Genomic DNA, 22,605 nt, shown 5'->3' with positions numbered 1-22,605 from the left:
GAAAAACCTGTTTTGATGCAGAGTTTAGACAAGTTATCTTTGGAAGTTGACAAGGAGAGGAGGCATAATAGAAATACCACAGCTTGATGCTTGGGCTCTCGCCTGTTATCTTAACTACACAGGAGACTGAGATCTGAGGATCTTGGTTCTAAGGCAGCCCGGGCAGAAAAGTCAGTATTTTTTTCTTGGTCCAATACGGAGACTAAACTCGGTATCTGATGCTTCCATTCTTTGGTTGGCATTCAACCAACGTCTCCAATCCCTCAGTGAGACTCTTATCTCCAATTACCAACCAAAAAAGCCGAGAGTGGAGATGTAGCTTCAATGGCAGGGCACTAGCCTTGAGCAAAAAGCCCAGGGACAGTGCTCAGGCCCTGGGTTCAAGCTTCGGGACTGGCACAAAATAAATAAGACTTCATGAAATTCAAATTCAAAATGTTGGGCTAGGAGTGTGTTCAGTAGAAAAGGCATAGTGCTCCTGTGCGCAAACACAACGAAGAAACAAAATATAAGATCACATCTTGTCAAAAAGCAAGCTTTGAATGAGAATCGGGTGCTAATTGTTCCTGAACAAGTGTTTTCTGCACGCCTTTGTTTTAGAGGCTGGAGGACGAGCTCGGAAGGCTTGACGAGCAGTCGGCGCGGGTAGGTGTCCCCAGCACCGAGGCCCTCCGGCCAGGCTCGGCAGTGTCCCCGCGGGCCTGCCCAGCAGTCCGGCTTCCTCGCCGCTGTTCCCAGCGGCTCGCTCCAAGATGTTTTCGAAGGCCGCCGCGAGGCCAGGCCAGATTACGCGGGCACGGGCAACGGACGCGGAGGCTGTCGGCAGGTCTGTGTCGGGCGGGGAACGTGGGGAGGGCCGGACCGCCGAGCCGCAGCCCCGAGGCCGCGTCGCGGACAATGCTGACGCCTGCCCGGACTACCTCTCCCGGCGTGCACTGCGCCTCCAGGAGCCAAGGAGCCCGGCGTACCCCGTGCCGGCCGGGAGGACTGCACAGCCCACAGCCTGTCTGTCCACTTCATGCCCGCAGGGACACGGACCGCTCCAGCTGCAGCTCCCGGGAGCGTCGCTCTTTATCCCAACTGCCTAGAACTCAGCCCGACAAATAGAAAACATTGTCCTAAATCCAATCGTGTCGAGTCGGCGCCAGCCAATACGATGCGTGGGCGAAGGTCACGTGACGGCAGCGGGGCGGCGTTCCCACGGCTAGTGAGCTCTATGGTGCTCCGCGGCTCGCTAGAGGGCGTGTGGTCCGCTGGAGGACTCCCTACATTCTTCCTCCATTACCTCACTGCCTCCGGTGGCTGCTGGGATACCGGAGGACTCGAGCCCCGGGTCGACTCAGTCCTCCAGCCGCCCGGGGAATACCTCCAGTTCTTCCTGGACGCCGCCGCCGCGGCCCCGCCGCTTCCTCCTCCGCCTGCCCTGCCCGGCCCGCGCCTCGCGTCCGGCCAGCTTCTCTTAGAAGCCTCCACCCAGGCGTATGGCTCCATGAAGCAAGAAGAGGAGGAGGCAGAGCTCGAGAGGTCCCGTCCGCCTCGGCCGCATCTGGGCCAGGAGAAAAGGTGGGAAACTCGGGCTGCGCCGCGCTCTCGGTCTCCTCGCCACCCGGTCCGGCCTCCCTTCGGTCGCCGCCGGCATCCCGGGTCCGCTCCCGCCGGGACAGGTGCGAGAGCCGGGCGCGGACCCCGGGGCGCCGAGCCGGGGTCCCGGGCGGCGTGGGGGAAGGGCTCCGGGCCGCCGCTCCCTGAGCCTGGCCGGGCCTCGGGGGAGCGTCCCTGCGGAGGGCCGGGCCGGGGTCCGAGGCCGGGCCGGGGAGGGGGCGGGCGGGCCGCCGCGGGCCGCGAAGCTCGGCGAGGCTCCCGGTGCAGCGCGGCTCCGGCTCTTCCCTCCTAGAGCCCGCATCTGGTCCGTGTGAAGTTTGGGGGTCTCCGGCGCCGCCTGGCGGCCCCCGCCCGCCGTCCCGCCGCCCTCCCCTCCCCCGCCGGCGTCTGGATTCCACCCCCGCGGCGCGCCGCCCGCAGCTTACCCGTCGCCCCGGGGGCTGTCCGGCGCCCCCGGTGCCCCTGCGCGCTGCTGGTGCCCTGTGTGCTGCTGTTCCGCGTCCTGCCCCCTCGCCTCTTCCTCGTTCCGCCTCCCGTGCCCTCTCCTTGCCCCATTCTGCTCTGCTTTTTCCTTAACTCTTCACTTTCGCGCTTTCTCCTTTTCCTCTCTCACCCCAGGCTTACCCTGAGCCCCTCTTTCCATATCGATCCGTAGCCCCCTATCTAATGTCCCTTCATCTCACACTCTGGATTTTATGGTCTCCTTTCTGGGGGCTTTTGTCCTTCACTGCCTGTCCTCCATTCACTGTCCTGATGTGACTCCTTTCGGCCATGCTCTCTCACCCTCCTCCCTCCGGGCCTATCAGCTTTCACGGCCCTCTCCCCAGAAAGAGTGGGTGCGGCCTGCACTCTCCTGTTTACATCTTGGGGACCAGCGCCTTGTCTAGTACTAGCAAGTAGAGAGTTGGTAAAGGGATTTATGCAAGACTTGGAGGAAGGGTGGATGACTACTTTAGTGTCCTCCTGGCTTAGCAAGATGGCCTGCCAGGGCTCTGGCACGGTGTCCAGTAATTCTTCAGGACTATATTTCCAGAGGTTTTGGAGATAGGTTTGTATGCTGAAACCAGCAGAGAGCCTCGAAATGATATATATCCTGACCTGAGAGCACATTTTGACCTAGATTGGTGGTGGAGGAAGTTTTAATATGTGTCTTCTGTCCAAGTTCAATACGGTCTTTGATCTTCAGTGTCTTCCCCTAGTGAAGACACTACAGATGAGGTCATGTTGGGCACCAGCCTGCTGTTTCTGCCTCATATTTAACCTTTGAAGTAAGGAGATCTTGCTCTCTAGCTATTTTCTTTCTCCAAAAATTGATCTCTTTGAGTTATAACTTTTCAAAAACCATATCGGACCACACTTCCTGGATTTTGTTTGTTCACTGCACCTGCATTTACATCTTAGGTACAAGAAGAAGGAATGGAATTGGAAGGAAGAAAATCCATTCCAGAGGCAGAATAGATCCCCTCCTCTGTTGTAGCTGTTCTCTCACAATACAAATTTTCTGCTTTCAGTGAGTATTATCTTGGACATATATAGAATGGAATGTCATTGGTTCCTTTTGGTTTTAGGCTTCTGTAGGTGTACTTTGTTCATTTTGTGTTTTACTTCCACGAGGGGCTGGGGATTTAGCTCAGTAGTACTTATTACCTCACACTTTCAAAGCCCTGGGTTGTGATCCCTAGCAGTGCAAGAAAGCAAGAAACCTTGTGTACTTTGTGAGGCAAAGTCCTGATGAAGTCCTGCTTGCCCTGTTTAAAATAATTAAATATGCCAAGAAATATTTATTTTTCTTTAATTCATCAGAGTAGCCAGGCATAAATGATTGGATGCCTATAATCCCAGCACAAGAGGATCTTGAGTTAGAGGCTAGATTGGGCTGGTCTTTTCTTTTTTTTTTGGGGGGGGGGGAGGCGTGTCTGTCATGGGGCATGAACTCTGGGCCTGAGTGCTGTACCTGAGTTTTTTCAATCTTGTCTAGCACTCTGCTCCTTTGAGCCACAAGGTCACTTCTGATTTCCTGGAGATTAATTGGAGATAAGAGTCTCACAGACTTTCCTGCCTGGGCTGGCTTTGAACTGTGGTCCTTAGATCTCAGCCTCCTGAGTAGCTAGGATTATAGGTGTGAGTTGCTAGCACTAGGCTCTAGGCTGGTCTTAATAAACTAAATGAAAACAAAACCATTAAGCATGATCTCAGTGGTAAAATATATAACATTGTATTTCCTTTATGATTTTAACCTGTAAGGTGTGGCTTCCCACCCTGTCCAAATTACTCACTATTTTTTTTTTCCTTAAGGAAAACTCTCTACCACTTTGAGCCAGAGCTCCATTTACCAACTTTTGGTAGTTAATTGTAGATCAGTCTCATGGACTTTGCTGCCTGGATTTGAACCATGATCTTCTGATCTGAGTCTCCTAGTAGCTAGGATTACAGGTGAGGGCCACTAGTGCCCTGCCCAAGTTACTTACTTTGTAAAGAAAAAAGAGAGATTGTTTTAAACCTTAAATTAACTCCAAGGTCAATAGAGTTTCTGATCAATTATTCATAGTCCTGAGGCTTGAAGGGCGTGGACCCTATCCTAGAGATTATTTATTTCCTCTCAAGTCTAGCACACTACTACCTGAGCCATAAATCCACTTCTAGCTTTTTTGGGTGGTTAATTGGAGATAGGAGTCTCCTGGACTCCTGAATGGACTGGCTTTGAACTACCATCCTTATATATTTCAACCTTTAGATTATAGGTGTGAGTCCATTTATATGATTTTTTTTTCTTTTGTTGTTTTGCCTGTCCTGGGGCTTGAACTCAGGGCCTGAGCACTGTTCCTGAACCTCTTTGTGCTCAAGGCTGGCATTTTACCACTTGAGTCACAACATCACTTCTGACTTTTTCTGAGTAGTTTATTGGAAATAAGAGTCTTACAGACTTTTCCTGCCCTGGCTGGTTTTGGGCTAGTTTTGAACTGCGATCCTCACATCTTAGCCTAATTCATATGGTTTTAGTCTTCAAATATTTTGGCCTAAATCTGCTATGGCAGTATTTTTTAAAATCCTGTCACAGATTTGAAAATAGCTATAATTCTACATGTAAATTTTGTTTATAAAATTCTAGGGGTGGGGCTGGGAATATGGCCTAGTGGTAAAGTGCTCGCCTCCTATACATAAAGCCCTGGGTTCGATTCCTCAGCACCACATAGATAGAAAAAGCCGGAAGTGGCACTGTGGCTCAAGTGGTAGAGTGCTAGCCTTGAGCAAAAAGAAGCCAGGGACAGTGCTTAGGCCCTGAGTTCAGGCCCCAGGACTGGCAAAAAACAAAACATAAAATTTTAGGGGAAAAAGAATGGTAATATTCTTCTGGATTCCGTGGTTGGCTTTATTTGTTCTAGTACTAGGGCCTAAAGTCAGGGCTTGGGCACTATCCCTTAAATTTTTTTTATTTTTTTTTTATTTTTTTGGCCAGTCCTGGGCCTTGGACTCAGGGCCTGAGCACTGTCCCTGGCTTCTTCCCACTCAAGGCTAGCACTCTGCCACCTGAGCCACAGCGCCCCTTCTGGCCGTTTTCCATATATGTGGTGCTGGGGAATCGAACCAAGAGCTTCATGTGTAGGAGGCAAGCGCTCTTGCCACTAGGCCATATTCCCAGCCCAAATTTTTTTTTTCTTTTGCTAGTCCTGGGGCTTGAACTCAGGACCTGATCACTCTCCCTGGCTTCTTTTTGCTCAAGGCTAACACTCTACCACTTGAGCCACAGCGCCACTTCCGGCTTTTTCTGTTTATGTTGTGCTGAGGAATTGAACCCAGGGCTTCATGCATGCTAGGCAAGCACTCTACTGCTAAGCCACATTTCCAGCCCCCTTAAATTTTTTTTTTAAGCCCAAAGCTGGCCCTCTACTAGACAGCGCCACTTCAGCCTTATTTTTTTCCCCCCTGATGAGTTGGAGATAAAGTCATACACAGCTGACTTTGAACAAGGATCCTCATATTTCAACCTCCTGAGTAGTTAGGTTTATAGTTGTGGGTCCCTGGTGCCGGGCCCTTCTGGGTTTATTAGTGATAGTATGTAGGGAGTGTTGCCTAATGGTAGAGCAGTTGCCTAAATTGCTAAACACCCCTGTTTTATGTTCTATCCCCAGGACTTTTACCTGTGAGTTTTTTCAAAGTGCTTTCCATCTTGTCAGAGTCTCCCAATCCCTCTGAGGGAGGCAAGGAACAAAAGCTTCCATTTTACAAATGAACCAAGGCCAAGAAAGCTCTGCCACCTTGCAGTAAGTCACATAGAAAAGGGAAAGAGGACTGGGGCCTGGTGGCTCACACCTGTGCTCCTCCTAGCTACTCAGGAGGCTGAGATCTGAGAATCTTGGTTCAGAGCCAGCCTGGCCAGGAAAGTCCATGAGACTCTTTTTTTAAAAAAATTTATTTATTAATTGAACACAATTTTTTTTGACAAGGTGTTGTGCAAAAAGGGTACAGTTACATAGTAGGGCAGTGTGTACATTTCTTGTGATATCTTGCGCCCTGTTTTTCTATCCCTTCTCTAGGTCAGGTAGACATATATACAATATACAATGTATCAAGAACATATACAGTAGCCACGTGACCACGCCCAAGAAAGTTCGCCTAGGGCTTTAAATGTAATGTTGATATTAGACAATAAGTCGACAGTAGTCTTATATGAATGTACATACATCGCTTTTGAGCTATTGTATTCCCCTGAGAGGTCACTTTTTGACCTTTATATGTTGAGTGATTGTTTGGTTTTAGTTACATACTGTTGGGTTGCTGCCCCAATCCTGTGGGGAATACTATTTGACAAGCAGTTTTTGGTTTCACAGACTTGGTCTCTACTGCCATGAGACTCTTACCTCCATTTAACAACTAGGAACCCGGAGGTGGCCTGTGGAGTGATGGAGCAGTAGCTTTGAGCTAAAGAGCTCAGGCCCAGAGTTCAAGCCCCATGACCAACAAAAAAAGAAAAGGGAAAGAGGGACTAAAATCAAAACTTTCAACTCCTCTATTTCATTGTTTCTTTAAACCTGGTTCCCATCTCACAAATCTTTATGATGTGAAAATGTAGTTTTTAGGGTGGGTTTAAAAAATATATATATACACATAAATTATAAAGGTTGTTTAGGTAGACCTGTATTTTGCAGGGGAAATGTTCATATATCAAATTGTGTATATGTGTTGTGCTTGACTGTTTCAAAACTATAGAAATAATTATTTGGGATGGTTACAGAATGTGGGCTCTTCGTGTGACTGTCCTGGTATAATTCCATAAGTAGGCCAGGATTATAGCTCAGGTGCCATTTCAGTGCCCATAATGTAATTATTAAATTGAATTTCAACTTGACTCTGTGTCAGAAAGGAAACAGCAGCCTATGCTTGTCTAAGGAAGGCTTGATTTCTCAAAGATACCTGAAGTCTGTAACAAAAACATAGAAACACTTTGTTCTTTTGCTTTGTCCTACCTCTCAAATCCTTTTTTGTTTTGGTGCTGATACTAAGTCTTGAACTCAAGGCATAGGTGCTGGCCCTGAGCTTTTGTGCTCAAGTCTAGTGCTCTACCACTTGAACCACAGCTCCACTTCTGGTTTTCTTTAATTGCAATTAATTGGGGATAAGAGTCATAGACTTTCCTGCCTGGGCTGGCTTTGAAACATGATCCTCATATCTCATACTCCTGAGTAGCTAGGATTACAGGCATGAGCCTGGCTCCCATCTCACAAATATTTATGAGCTCTAATAGCTCCAATAAGCTATTTTGAGGTGACTTTAAAAAAAAAAAACCTTTTAGATCTTTTTTAGGCATTTTAATCTAACTTTGCTCAAAGTGTAATACTTGGACAAAGTAGTTGCTTTAGAACTATCAAGGTGTGCAGAATAATGGCCTTTTTAGCAAGCTTACTTTCTTTTTAGTGTATGTCTGCAAGATTAAATGAGGATCCTCATAGAATAGAATTCTTGGATGTCTCAGATAGGACTGAGAACATGGCTTAGTGCTAGAGAGCTTGCCTAGCGTGCATGTAGCTGTGGGTTTGATTCCTCAGTACAAAAAAAAAACAACAACAGAAAAAGCCAGAAGTGGAGCTGTGGCTCAAGTGGCAGAGTTCTAGTCTTGAGTAAAAGAAGCTCAGGGACAGTGCCCAGGCCCTGAATTCAAGCCCCAGGATTGGCAAGAAATCCCCATATTCTTTGTTTCCTAGCATCTCACAACGAAAAGGAAAGTCATCTCTTTCCAAAGAGAAAAATCATGAAGATCATTAAAATAATAAGCTCATGTTAGCAATACATTCTGCCTATTTAATAGCTTTCAGCAAGATTTTTTTTTTTTTTGCCAGTCCTGGGGCTTGAACTCAGGGCCCGAGCACTGTCCCTGGCTTCTTTTTTGCTCAAGGCTAGCACTCTACCACTTGAGCCATAGCGCCACTTCCGGCTTTTTCTATCTATGTGATGCTAAGGAGTCAAACCCAGGGCTTCACGTATATGAGGCAAGCACCTTACCACTAGGCTATATTCCCAGGCCTCTCGGTAGAGCTACTTCTATGGGTAGAGATACTGATTATATTAGAACTCGTAGACACTTAATAGTTATGTTCCAAAGGACTTTTTCATGTTGTACCCATTGGATGTTCATAAATAACCCTCTGTAGTACCAGGTCTACAGAGATGTTAACAGCTAGCCTGGGTTTGTACTCAGTCTTTGAACATTAGAGTTGATATCTAAACAGAGTCCACAGTTACATTCCTACCCAAATTCTACATGCTTGCCTTCTGTTGCTTGAAAGAGATAACAGCTTACTGTTTTTCTTAATTGGCTTGGTAGCCTTGGAAGGTAGCAAGGAGGAAAGCCCTTCTACGTGGTAAGCTTTGTCAGTGTCCTTGCATTCTTGTTATATTCTTTGTAAACAAAAGTAGATCATGACAAATGATTTGATTAGTCACAAATTGCCACTCAGGCAAATAAACAATTTAAAAGGAAAAGAAAATTCCCACCACTGCCCAGCTATTGTACTTAACTTGATGTGGCCCTGAACTTTAGCTCTGCAAGTCACCAGCCAAGGCCTTAAAGATTGGCCACGGTATGTGCTTTAATGAAGCAAGGGTTTCTGTGCCTGAGGAACTGCCTTCACGGCAGTTCCATTTGCGGTCCATTTGTGGTCCATTTGCTATCACTGGTAGATTGAAGGTGCAGAGGGAGTGTGTGTGCAAATACTGGGGCTAAGGGGCCTTGAAATCTTGCTTTTTCACCCAAGATTTGATACTCTCCCTTTTTAGTCATACCTCAACTTCTGCTTTTTGCTGGTTACTTGGAGATAAGAATGTCTTGGATTTGTTATCCAGAGCTTAGCCTCTGGAGCAGCTAGGATTATAGGTATGATTACCAGCATCTGATCACTGAAGTTTTAGTGAATTTTGGGCAAGGATGGATACAAAGTTTTTGAAGAAATAGATATGTCATTTAGTAGAGGGGTTTGTTGTTTGTACAACTGAGTATGCAACTTGGGGTTGGTATATGCTCAACCCCACTGAGCTATACCCTAGGCCCAATAATTTGGTTACTTTGATCCATTAAAATGCTATAATAGTGAAGTGCCTTTTTAAGCTATTCTCTCAGAGTCCTCCAGCCAAGCTACTAGAGAGTGAGTGTGTTTTGATCATTACGGGAGATTCCAGAGAGCTGAGTCTGGAACTCAGAGATCAGATGACTACCTGGATGGAGTAGGTTTGATAACAGTAGATGTATTGATGTTGATAACAGTTGATGGATGAGGTGTTTAATATCAGCATTCTAGTTCATTTCATGCTGTTTACCTGTAGTTTAGTTGATTGTTGCTTTAAAGTTGCCTTGAAGATAATTCAGTAAGAGCTGGGAATGTGGCTTAGTGCTAGCGTGCTGGCCTAGTACGCATGAAGCCCTGGGTTCGATTCCTCAGCACCATGTATACAGAAAAAAGCCAGAAGTGGCGCTGTGGCTCAAGTGGTAGAGTGCTAGCCTTGAGCAAAAAGAAGCCTGGGACAGTTCTCAGGCCCTAAGTTCAAGCTCCAGGACTGGCAAAAAAAACCCAAAACATTTTGGTTGCTTTGGTCTATGTCAAATCATAACTTAGAAGGACATGGAGGGATGGTAAATGTCAATGCTAGATGTTGATTGAGATGATGGCCAGCTGCAGATGATTGTGTATAGGCAATCTTCTAGAGTTCATTGACATTGGTATGCATTAAAAGCTCCACTATTAGTGCTGAGGTCATGGCTCAAGTGATAGAGTGCCTGACTAGCAAAGGCAAAGCACCAAGTTCAAACCCCAATACCAGGGGAAAAACAAATAAAAACCCCCGAAATCACTTCTATGCAGACCAGTCAGATAGCTAGCTGCCTGCTATCACTGCTAAGGAACACCTGAGATCTTGCCACTGGTCTTGTAACATTTGGCAATTCCTTTAGAGATAGCTTGATGCAATGAGAATCATTAAAAGCTTTTTTTCATCCTTTTTCTTTGATTCTTTGAATTTTGGGACTTAGGAGGCAGAAACAAGGCCCTATTTATTGGCCTTGTTGAAATGCCATTTTTCTGGGGATAGCCCTACTGTTTCATCTGACATGTGTACTAGACCCACAACCATAGTTATGTATGTAGAGTCAAATGACATTCATTGTGGACTGAAATGACAGACAAGAGGTGAGTACTTAAAATGTTCTATGTGATGACTGAGTTATTGGCTTTGGGCTTTAGGTTTTTATTTTTTTCCATCCTCTTTATTATTAAATTAGTGTTTAGCATAACCTAGAATATAATTTGTTTTCTGATCATGCTCTTAAGGACTGAACCCAATGGATTTTATTGGCAGGTCTTACTCTTACTCTTGGTAAGGAGACCCAGCATTGGAATCTGACAGATAGATTGTAGTTCAATTCCCACCTCTGCCACTTAGTAGCAATATGGCTCTGGGAAGATGCTCTTGCTTACTAATCCTTGAGGTTCTTCCTCTGTAAACTGATGACAACATTGTCTCTCTTGCTAAAGATAAACAGGGTTCAATGAAATCCTGCTTGGTTCTTGTGCTCCGGGCAAATACTGCTGTAAGCCCTGAGTGCAGAGCTAAATCCTAGCCATTCTTAAGTTGCCATACTAGCAGAAACTGGAACTCACACGATAACAGTGCCTTGTTGTGCACACCTACAATTCAAGTACTGAGGCAGAAGGAACATGAGTTTGAGGTCAGCTACATCTGGAATATAGCCAGATTGTCTCTGTTGATGTTGTTATAACAAATATAGTGATGCTTTCCATGATGACAAGTACTGTTTTAAGGCATTATGACTATTAAACTTATTTGATTTCCTAGAAATCTCAAGCAAAAGTTAGTACTGTAATTCTTTAATTCTTTTTTAACCGTTTTTTTTTTGGGGGGGGGGGTGGTACTGGGGATTGCTAGGCAAGCACTTTGCTGCTGAGCTACCTCCCAGCCCACTGCTACTATTCTTTTTGTTTGTTTTTTTGCCAGTTCTGGAGCTTGAACCCAGGGCCTGAGCTCTGTCCCTGGCTTCTTTTTGCTCAAGGCTAGCACTCTGTCACTTGAGCTACAGTGCCACTTCTGGCCGTTTTCTATATATGTGGTGCTGGGGAATCAAACCCAGGGCTTCATGTATATGAGGTAAGCACTCTTTCCACTAGGCCATATTCCCAGCCCACTACTGCTATTCTTAATTTGAGAAAACTGGGACCAGGAGATATTAGTCTTGGAGAAAACAGAATTTGAACTCAAGCCATCTAGCTGTGGAGTGTGTGTGTGTGTGTGTGTGTGTGTGTGTGTGTGTGTGTCCGTCCGTGTCCGTGTCTGTCCTGCAGCTTGAACTCAGGGCTTGGGCACCGTCCCTGAGCTTTTGTGCTCAATGCTAGTGTCCACCACTGGAGCCACGGCCTAACTTCTGTTTTGTTGGGGGGGTTTTTTGGTGGTTAATTGGAGATAAGAGTCTAAAGGTTTTTAGGCTACCTTCAAATTGTGAGGAGCTAGGATTATAGTCCTGAGACAGGGGCACCCAACAGGAAGCAATATTTTTAACTAAGGTATTTTCTATTTTAGCAGTCAAATGAGGCAATGATATCCATGTTAGAAATGATCCAGTGATAGTGGTTTTATTTTAGCAAGTTCATGAGGGTTTTTCATAAAGTCCCCTTTTAAAGCTAAACTCGTATAAGCTATTCTTCAGCTATAGGATTTTCATCTCAGAATTGTCTAAGGTGTTACTTTTTTCACAGATTAACATATTTGTAACTTGTATGTTTATGCACTGTGTGTGTTGCTACTGGGCTTGAATTTAGAGCCTCACACTCTTGCTCAGCTTTTTCACTTAGAGCTAGCTAAACCACTTTAGCTTTTCAGTGGCTAATTGGAGAGAAGGGTCTTATGGACTTTCTTATCCTGGCTAGCTTTAAACTTAGATCTCATCCTCATGAGTAGCTAGGAGTTCAGGTGTGAGCCACCAGCACCCAGCAGCTGGAGGTATTTTTAAATAGGTTTTTGTTTTTATCAGTCCTGGGGCTTGAACTCAGGGCCTGGGTATTGTCCCTGAGCTTCTTTTGCTCAAGGCTAGCACTCTACCACTTGAGCCATAGTGCCACTTAGGGCTTTTTCTATTTATGTTGTTCTGAAGAATCAAACCCAGGGCTTCATGTATGCTGGCCAAGCACTCTACCACTAAGCCATCTTCCTAGCCCTTAAATAGGGTTTTGAATGGATAGAAATATAGAGATTGGAGTGAGCTCAGAGGAAGATCAAAGAAAAATGAGGGATGGGTTGGAAGAAGGCAGATGGGAGTCTTAAGGGAATCTAACCTTTACAAAATAATGTCAGACTCCATTCATTCTCACTTCTGTCCAGTTTTGAATCTACGTATAGATGCAAGTTAATGGTTAGGAAAATGATAAAAGAATGTCATTAACAGAAAGACTGAAAGTTCCTCTGGGGTTCTTTCAAACTAGAATGTTGGGGCTGGGAATATGGCCTAGTGGCAAGAGTGCTTGCCTCGTATACATGAAGCCCTGGGTTCGATTCCTCAGCACCACATATACAGAAAATGGCCAGAAGTGGTGCTGTGGCTCAAGTGGCAGAGTGCTAGCCTTGAGCAAAAAAGAAGCCAGGGACAGTGCTCAGGCCCTGAGTTCATGGCCTAGGACTGGCCAAAAAAAAAATATATATATATATATATATATATATATATTAAACTAGAATGTTTCAGCCAGATGCCAATGACTCATGCCTGTAATCCTAGATACTCAGGAGGTTGAGATCTGAGGATCAAGATAATGAAGCCAGCCTGGGCCAGAAAGTCTGTCTGTGAGACTATTATTTCCAATTAACTACCAAATAGTCTTTCTTGTTAACTGCCAAATAGCTAGAAGTGAAAGTATGGCTCAACCCTTGAGGGGGGAAAAAAAATCTCAAGGACAGCACCTGGGCTCTGAATTCAAGTGCACCACCACAAAACAAAATTAGAGAAAAAAGATGGTTCAAGCTGGGTGCTGGTGGCTCACACCTGTAATCCTAGCTGCTCAGGAGGCTGAGATCTGAGGATAGTGGTTCAAAGCCAGCCCAGGCAGTAAAGTCAGTGGGAGTTTTACCTCCAATTAACCACTAGAGAACAGAAGTGGCATTGTGGTAGAACACTAGTCTTGAGCTGAAGCAATCAGGGAAGAATGCCGAGGCTCAGAGTTAAAGCCCTACAACTGACCAAAAAAAAGATGTTTAAATTTGGAGGTTCTAAGATGGATGGAACCAGAACAAATCATGTTATGTGAGGTAAGCCAAGATCAGAGACACAAATGGGCACATGGTCTCCCAAATATGCGGAAGTTAGATTTCAAATGCAATGGGACATGACAAATTACACAGGATTCTACATACAATGAGACCAAAAGAAGATAGTCTTAGGGAGAAAATCACCAAGATGAAATAGCTATGTGCCTCTTTATATGTATTTAAAATATTATACATACTGAAATGAACTCCAGGGCTGGAAATGTGGCTTAGTGGTAGAGTGCTTGTCTAGCGAAGCCCTGGGTTCAATTCCTCAGCACCACATAAATAGAAAAAGCTATAAGTGGCACTGTAGCTGGCTTGGAGCAAAAAGAAACCAGGGACAGTGGCCAGGCCCTAAGTCCAAGCCCTAGGACTGGCAAAAGAAAGAGAAATGAACTCCAAAGATACGGAAACAAAGGACCATTTTCTAATTTGATTTTTCATTTTCTGGTGAGACTGTATTCTTTACCTCATATAATGAGACTGTATTCTTTTTTTTTTTTTGGCCGGTCCTGGGGCTTGGAATCAGGGCCTGAGCACTGTCCCTGGCTTCTTTTTTTGCTCAAGGCTAGCACTCTGCCACTTGAGCCACAGCGCCACTTCTGGCCGTTTTCTGTATATGTGGTGCTGGGGAATCTAACCCAGGGCCTCATGTATACGAGGCAAGCTCTCTTGCCACTAGGCCATATCCCCAGTCCCGTGACTGTATTCTTTACCTCATATAGGATGTACTCATGTGCACATCTGAGGGTAGGTGTGGGGGAAGGGCACAGAATGAATCAGTGGGAAATTGGTAAAAAAGTACAGCAGCCGAGCTCACTGGCTGCACTGGACATTGATGAAAGTGAACCACACAACTCCTAGGCAGAGATGGGAGGAAGGGATTGGATTGGGAGGGAATGAGGGACCAGATGACACTATGCAAAAGGAAGGAAATGTACTTATTACCCAACTATATAAAGGTAACCCTGCTGTAAAACAACAATAAAGTAATAATAAAAAAATTGTGGGCCGGGAATATGGCCTAGTGGTACAGCGCTCATCTCATGTACATGAAGCCTTGGGTTCGAGTCCTTAGCATCACATATATAGAAAAGGCCAGAAGTGGCGCTGTGGCTCTAGTGGTAGAGTGCTAGCCTTAAGCAAAAAGAAGCCAGGGACAGTGCTCAGGCCCTGAGTTCAAGAACCAGGACTGGTTAGAAAAAAAATTGGAGGCTCTAAAACAGTGGAGAAAGCAACCTGTGCTGGTCAGAATAGCACACACCTGTAATCCTAGTACTTGGGAAGCTGACCAGGACATTATGAATTTAAGGCCAGGCTTACATAGTGAGACCCTGTCTCAGAACAAACAAAAAAGCCATCTAAGTCTGACATGTCAGAGTCTTCTGTTGGGTATTGAAATATCTTCAACAGCCAGCTTTGGCCCCACCCTTTGTCTCTATAATGTCCTGGGGAAAGGGGGGCTGCATGTAGCCTTCTTCTGTCCATAGTGGCTATGAATGTCAGGGAATAAAAAAATAGTTCCCCTTTAGGAAGAGGTTAGGGCTTTCAACTCTAGAACTTGAAGTCTCTTCTAGGTCCTCTCCCACTTCTTTCTTATGTGTGGGGCTTGAACTTAGGGGCCTAGGTGCTGACCCTGAGCTCTCTTGCTTAAGGCTAATGCTCTACCACTTTGAGCCATAGTTACACTACCAGTTTTCTGGTGATTAAGTGGAGATAAGAATCTCACAGACTGCCTGGGCTGGCTTCAAACTGCAATTAGATCTCAGCCTCCTGAGTAGTTAGGATTACAGGCATGAGCTATTAGTGCCCAGCTTATAGCCCTTCTTGCCTTAACCTTTTTGACTATTGACTATGACTTGGAGTTCAGGTAGAAAAGAAGTTGTCTTACCTGGTCCATGCAAACTTTTTGTTTTTTCCTTTTAACCATTCAAAAATCAGTGCTTACTTGTTTTGCTTTGGTTTTGTTTTGATTTTGTTTTTGTTTAGGGTTCTGCAGCATTCCAGACCACGAGCACCAAATCAGGATGGGAAAAAGACGTTGTGTTCCTCCACTTGAGCCCAAGTTGGCAGCTGGCTGTTGTGGGGTCAAGAAGCCAAAGTTATCTGGAAGTGGAGCACACGGGCACGGGAACCAGTCCACAACTGTCCCTGGCTCTAGTTCAGGACCTCTTCAAAACCACCAGCATGTGGACAGCAGCAGTGGACGGGAGAATGTGTCGGACTTGACCTTGGCACCTGGAAACTCTCCTATCACACGGATGAATCCCGCATCAGGAGCGCTGAGTCCTCTCCCCCGGCCTAATGGACCTGCCAACACCACCAAAAACCTGGTGGTGACTGCAGAAATGTGCTGCTACTGCTTTGACGTGCTCTACTGTCACCTCTATGGCTTCCCACAGCCACGGCTTCCTAGATTCACCAATGACCCCTAGTGAGTAAAGCAGCCACTAGAACAGTGCAGAGGAAGGGCATCTTTTGGAGGCTGTTGACAGGATCTCATGCTTATCCAGCATATTTATTTTAGCAAAGGGGGGAAGAGAATGATGAGAAATGGTCAGACAGTACTTAGAACTTTCAGTGGTTTCAGTAAAGGAAGAGGGTTAGGTTTGTTGCTAGTGGTCCAGAACAGCAAGAGTAGGTCATTTAACTTGCTGTTCATTTCAGACTATGATTATCCCATTGGGGACCCCAGTAGTGTCAAAGTCCAAGTGACTTGGTGGTGCCTAAGAACCAGGAAGGAGATTAGACTATCTTGCTCATTAGAAGTTGTAAGGTTGGGATGTAACTTAGTGGCAAAGCACTTGGAAGTGCAATGTTGTGAGTTCAATCCCCAGTACCAAAAAAGAAAAGACCAAGAAAATAGAGGGGCTGGGAATATGGCTTAGTGGTAGAGTGCTTGCCTACCATGCATGGAGGCCTGGGTTCAATTCCTCAGTACCACATAAATAGAAAAAGCCAGAAGTGGAGCTGTGGCTCAAGTGGTAGAGTGCTAGCCTTGAGCAAAAGAAGCTCAGGGACAGTGCCTAGGCCCTGAGTATAAGCCCCAGGACTGACAAAAAAAAAAATTGTTAACAAGGGTCACTTTCACCTTATTCATTAGCAAACCCATATTAGTCCTAGAGGGCCACTGACATCCCATCAAAAAGTCAGTTTTACTGTTTTTATTTCAAGATTATTTGTTGGGCTGGTAGTGTGGCTTAGTGGTAGAGTACTTGCCTAGCATACATGAAGCCCTGGGTTTGCTTCCTTAGTACTACATAAACAGAAGGCCGGAAGTGCACTGTGGTTCAAGTGGTAGAGTGACAATGCCCAGGCCTTGAGTTCAAACCCTAGTACTGGCAAGGGGGGAGGGAGGCTGAAGTGGAGTTGTGGCTCAAAGTGATAGAGTGCTGGGCTTCTTCAAAGGAGCTCGGGGTCAGTGCCCAGGCCCTGAGTATTCTGTGTAGGAAAGGAAATGTGGAGAGGAATGGACTGCCTTTTTTAAGGGTAGTTTTACTCTGGGATACTGAGATAAGAAAACTCTCAACTGTTCAGGTGTAGATGCTGATCCTGGGTAAGATGTATTCAAGTCTTTGGACGAGAGAGAGAGAGAGGGAGAGAGAGAGAGAGAGAGAGAGGTTTTTGTCAGTTGTGGGGCTTGAAGTCAGGGCCTGGACACTGTTCCTGAGCATTTGTTCTCAAAGCTAGTGCTTTACTGCTCTGAACCACAGCTCTACTTCCATTTTTTGAGTGGTTAATTGGAGATAAGAGTCTCACAGGGACTTTGTTGTCCAGGCTGGCTTTGAACGGTGATCCTTGGATCTTAGCCTCCTGAGTAGCTAGGATTACAGGTGTGAGCCACTAGCACTGGCATCGAAGATTGTTCTTTAAGAAAAATCTTGGGCTGGGAAAGTGGCTTAGTATAGTGCCTAGTATACATGAAGCCATGGGTTCTATTCCTCAGTACCACATAAACAGAAAAAGCCAGAAATGGCAATGTGGTTCAAGTGGTAGAGGGCTAGCCTTGAGCAAAAGAAGCTCAGGGACAGTGCCCAGGCCCTTGAGCTCAAGCCCCAGGACTGGCAGAAAAAAAAGAACAAATCTGAATTAAAGCTGTCAGAATGGAGCACAGAAAAGGTTACAGTTTTTCTTCCTGTTGCCTTGTAAAGATTTCCTGTTTCTACCATTGCTGGGCTCCATCCAGTAAGACTGGAGTTCTTCAGATAGTTGACAAATCAGCAAACAAGAAGGTTTGGTTAATTTGGGGCTGGAGAATGTTTTATATTTTGCTTTGCTTTGTTTAGTCCGCTTTTTGTGACCTGGAAGACGGGGCGGGACAAGCGGCTTCGTGGCTGCATTGGGACCTTCTCAGCCATGAATCTTCATTCAGGACTCAGGGAATACACGTTAACCAGGTAATGAATCAAACATTAAGAATTATACATAAATTGGCTGGAATTGGGAACACTCAACCATTTCTTCTAAGTGATGGATTTTGAGCAGTCCCTTTTTGGTAATCAGGAAATGTAAGGATTTTAATCTGGTGAGACACTTGGCAGTTGTATTCACGTTGGTGTTGATGGATGGTTGATGCTCTCTGTGCGTCTCTGCATTCACCTATGTCATATGCAGTGTTGGCTTCCTACTCTGGAGCAGCCTCACTTACTTATTCTCTCCCCCTCTAGTGCACTTAAGGACAGCCGGTTTCCCCCTCTGACCCGAGAGGAGCTGCCTAAACTTTTCTGCTCTGTCTCCCTCCTCACTAACTTTGAGGATGCCAGTGATTACCTGGACTGGGAGGTGAGAACAGCCGCATTCGGAACTCTGCATTTGGGTTCGGGTTAGTACATGGTAATGTATCTCCTTCATTGAAAGAGGGTCTAAGGTGCAAGCTGAGCTTGGAGTCAGTGTGGGCAACATAGGTGACAGGAAAGAGGCTACTTACTCTTAGGAGTAGGAAAGAATATGAATGTAAAGACTTTTCTGCCCCCATTCCCAGTCTACTCTGTGATACATTCTTACATGTCTAGTAAGAAAAAAAGGGATAAAAGAAAACATTGCAAATCTTTATTGATAACTCCTTGAGAAAAACATGTATTAGTAACCATATGTGAAGCCAGGTGGATCACAAGTTCCAGGCCACCAGCCTGAGCTACATAGTGAGCCCCTATCTCAAAAACAAAAAAGGAATCAAATGTCAAGAACCACAAACTGAAATATTAATCTTTTTTATTTTTTGGCTTGCCAGTCCTGGGGCTTGAACTCAGGGTACTGTCTCTGAACTTCTTTTGCTCAAGGTTAGCACGCTACCACTTGAGCCACAGCACCACTTCCAGCTTTTTTCCCCCTGTTTATGTGGTACTGTGGAATCCAACCTAGGGCTTCATGCATGCTAGGCAAGCACTCTACCACTAAGCCACATTCCCAGCCAATATTAATCTTTTGACATGTTCATCTAATGGAATTCAAAATTATTAGATGAGCTATTTAAACAATTATCTATACAGTCTTCATATTTCCAGATAAATGACTATACATTTGACCGTTCTCTAAAACTGGGCTTTTTATAAAAGTTTTAAGTAGTTGTACAAAGGAGTTTCATTTTTACAAGTCAGATTATGAATACAGTGCATCTTGATCATGTCATCATTCTAAAACTGAGCTTTTTTTTTTTTTTTTCCTTCTGTACCTTAAGAGAGAGAGTCATGAAAAACAAGAATTTCTGTTTTACACAGTTCTGGGTTGAGCAGGTCAGAGGATGGTATCATCCATTAAAATAAGTGACTGTCATTTATTTGCTTTTTTTTTTTTAGGTAGGGGTCCATGGGATTCGAATTGAATTCATCAATGAAAAAGGTGTCAAACGCACAGCCACTTACTTACCTGAGGTTGCTAAGGAACAAGGTGAGTTGGACAATTAGGTATTTAGAGAAGGATTATACCACTTAGCAGTGCCAGTTAAAGGACAAGAGAATGAAGCATGTCATCATTTAGCCATACTGCCAGTAAGAATGCTCTGAATTCCTGTCAAATTTCTGTAGAACAAAGGGAAATTCCCCCAAAGACCTAGGAGCTGGGAAAAGGAGAAATACTTCCCTTAGTTGCTTATTTAAAACCCTTCCTTTCCGTGGATAGCTTTACTTCTACTTCTTGGCTCTCTGAGCTAGAGTGGTTAATTGTAGCAAAATTTTGTCAACCAGTATGACCACATTATAGAGTTTATTATTATAAAGTGTGTGAACATGAATCACTAGCAGTGTTATGACTTGGCAAAGGGCAAAACATACTCTTGCTGTTTTTAATGAACTTTGTGGTTAATGAATTTATATTATTGAGACATTAGAAAGTGGGTTGGGCAGGCTTTTCTCTTCAGTGTCTAGAAGAATACCTTTAAATGTTGTTTGTGCTTTCTGTGATATGTAACCCCATTTTCTTTCTTTCTTGGAATTAGTTTGTTTTTGAAAATAATATGTGAGACACAGTATTTGTTGGGTGTGAACGTGGAATAGAGAAAAATATCCAGTTAAGTATATTAATGACCTAATTATATGGAAAGAGATTGCCTTGTTGGTTTCCAATGTCATTGTATTTAAACGTCCTCAGAAGAATATGAATGTATCATTGAAAGGAAGCCTTTTAGCCTCCTCTATGAGGGTATAGATTCAACACTCTTATGCTCAAGGAGCGCACCAAAAAATGTTTTTAGTGGCAAAATATGGATGATAAACTTAGGCAAATTATCAAATTGCTTTTGCCATTTGAAAGTTAGGAAACTGGACTGAGAATGTAGCTAGGTGGTAGAGTGCTTGCCTAGCAGGCATGAAGCCCTGGGTTTGATTACTCAGTACCACATACACAGAAAAAGCCAGAAGTGGTAGAGTGCTAGCCTTGATCAAAAGAAACTCAAAGACAGTGCCCAGGCCCTTGACTTTAAACCCCAGGATTGGACCAAACAAAAAGTAAGAAAAGTAAACATTTGGGACATCATTCATGGGATTTTTTTCTTTGAGTTTTCAATCTGAGGTACATGGTTTAAAAAGCTTTGTGAGATAGCTAGGTGATTATGGCCTATACCTATAATCCTAGCTATTCATATGAGGCTGACCTTTGAGAATAGAGGTCCAAGCCAGCTCAGGCAGACAGATCTATGAAATTTTTCTCTCCCATTAACCACCAAAAAGCTAGAACCAGCCAGGTACCTTTGGTTCATTCCTGTAATCCTAGCTACTCAGGAGGCTGATGATATAGATTGGAAGTCAGCCCAGGTAGGAAAGTCTGTGAGACCATCTCCAATTAACCATGAAAATGCCAGAAGTAGAGCTGTGACTCAAGTGGTAGAACACTAGCCTTGAGCAAAAAAAGCTCAGGGACAGCATCCATACCCTGAGTTCAAGCCCCAAGACCAGCACAAAATAAATAAAGCTGAGCCATGTGCTAGGGGCTCTCACCTGTAATCAGGAGGCCAAGATCTGAGGATCTCAGTTTAAAGCCAGCCTGGCAGGAAAGTCCATGAGAATCTTGTCCCCAGTTAACTACTAGAAAAATGGAATTGGTGCTGTGATCCAAAGTAGTAAAGCACTGTCTTGAACAAAAAAGAGCTCAGGGACAGAACCCAGGTTCAGTGTTCAAGCCCTACCACTGGCCAGAAAAAAAAGCTGAAACTGAATGGTTGGCTCCATTGGTGAACACCAGCTATAAGTGAAAAAGCCAAGCAGGAGTACAAGGCCCCCCCCCCTTTTTTTTTTGCCAGTCCTGGGGTTTGGACTCAGGGCCTGAGCATTGTCCCTGGCTTCTTTTGCTCAAGGCTAGCACTCTAGCACTTGAGCCACAGTGTCATTTCTGGCTATTTTCTATATATGTGGTGCTGGGGAATCGAACCCAGGGCTTTATGTATACGAGGCAAGTGCTTTTGCCACTAGACCATATTCCCAGCCCTATAAGGCCCTTGAGGCTACAAGCATGGCTCAGTTGGTAGAGTGCCAGCCAAGTGAGCAAAGTTTCGGGTACTGAGTTTGAGTTCTGGTCTCAGAACTAAAAAGAAAGAAAAGAGTATGAGCCCTACTATTGGTGCTTCATGCTAAAATGTCTTAAGAGTGACTCAACAGTTTAGATGTGAACAATTTTTTCATCCTTCCTAAAGGAACAGGTGGGTTTATTTGTTTTTGTGGGGATCCTCCCCCCTCAGTTCTTTATTATAGAAGTCAGGACTTAGTGAAATTATCAAACTGAAGGAAGAACACTCAACTAAAAGCTACAGAATTTAAATTCTTCTCTTTCCTACTTGGATCATGCCTGTTGTCCTAGAGACTGAGGCGGGCAATACAATAATACACCGTCTTCACACAGCAGTCCTGAGTCCTAGCAGGACTAACAGGCCAGGCTAAGTTGACCCTATTTATTCCTTGATAATTATATTGGAATACTACGTTACAGAAGGGATACAGGGATGGATAGCCTGGAGACAACCATTAGGACACAAGGGTCTTTACTGGACTCAAGTGTCTCTACTGAACTGTCTGTGTAGTAGGTGTGCTCCCAGTATATGGGGTCATTGCCCAGAGTTTCCTCTGCCTCAGCAGACTTTGTTGCTTCTTAACTCCCACTTGTCATCCTATACGGGCCATATTCGAGCATATACCCCTCTTGTTGACAGTGTGACCTCTGTTCTCCTCAGACTGGGATCAGATCCAGACAATAGATTCCTTGCTCAGGAAAGGTGGTTTTAAGGCTCCAATTACCAGTGAATTCAGAAAATCAATCAAACTCACCAGGTAAGCTACTGTCTTGTTCTTGTTAATTTCATGTAGTGGGAGTTAAATAGATAATACTTTTGATAGGAAGAGGAAGAAAAAAGTTTTCTCTGCTAATGTTCCTAAGCCAAAGAAGTATAATTGAGCTGTAAGCATTAAGGAAGCAGCCCCAGCAGCGGTAAAGGCAAAGATTCTCTGGCATGCTGTTTGTCTTCACAGCTATGCTATCAGGAAGGTTGTAGCAGGTGTAGACCTACTCAATGAGGTGACGTCTTCTAGACAGACACATTTGGTTGAGAGGCTTAGGGGAAGCTTTAAGTTAGGAGGGAAGGCTGAGGGTGTGGAGATTGAGTCAGTCACAGTACAGTCATCACAGTACCGTCAAGTGTCAGGAAATGCAGGAGAGGCAGAGATGCCTTTTGCAAGAAGTTAAAAGGAAACACCTCCCACTTTGGGTATAATACTGTTGTGGGTA

At 44.7% G+C, this 22,605-nt stretch overlaps 2 protein-coding genes across 4 annotated transcripts in view; both read left to right on the top strand.

Moving 5' to 3' along the window:
* Positions 1 to 1,425: 1,425 nt before the first annotated feature.
* The window catches only part of Ammecr1l (AMMECR1 like), a 26,151-nt gene continuing 4,971 nt past the window's right edge, over positions 1,426 to 22,605 (top strand). Inside the window, exons 1-7 of one of the 2 annotated variants that reach the window (XM_048345664.1) lie at positions 1,426 to 1,563; positions 3,004 to 3,112; positions 15,388 to 15,832; positions 17,685 to 17,795; positions 18,066 to 18,180; positions 19,194 to 19,284; positions 22,055 to 22,151. In XM_048345664.1, coding sequence (XP_048201621.1) covers positions 15,426 to 15,832; positions 17,685 to 17,795; positions 18,066 to 18,180; positions 19,194 to 19,284; positions 22,055 to 22,151 — 821 coding nt within the window. In that variant the 5' untranslated portion in view covers positions 1,426 to 1,563; positions 3,004 to 3,112; positions 15,388 to 15,425. The remainder of the gene's footprint in view (positions 1,564 to 3,003; positions 3,113 to 15,387; positions 15,833 to 17,684; positions 17,796 to 18,065; positions 18,181 to 19,193; positions 19,285 to 22,054; positions 22,152 to 22,605) is intronic. The other variant, XM_048345665.1, reaches the window with a different exon arrangement.
* Positions 13,654 to 22,605, top strand: part of Polr2d (RNA polymerase II subunit D) — a 26,978-nt gene continuing 18,026 nt past the window's right edge. For both annotated transcript variants that reach the window (XM_048345668.1, XM_048345667.1), the window contains exon 1: positions 13,654 to 13,659. The gene's annotated coding sequence lies outside the window, so the exon portion shown is untranslated. The remainder of the gene's footprint in view (positions 13,660 to 22,605) is intronic.

The sequence above is a fragment of the Perognathus longimembris genome, chromosome 4, assembly GCF_023159225.1.
Source record: "Perognathus longimembris pacificus isolate PPM17 chromosome 4, ASM2315922v1, whole genome shotgun sequence".
NCBI classification, from domain to species: domain Eukaryota; kingdom Metazoa; phylum Chordata; class Mammalia; order Rodentia; family Heteromyidae; genus Perognathus; species Perognathus longimembris.
Note: the sequence above shows the minus strand (reverse complement) of the source record. Positions and strands in the feature narration are given on the sequence as shown.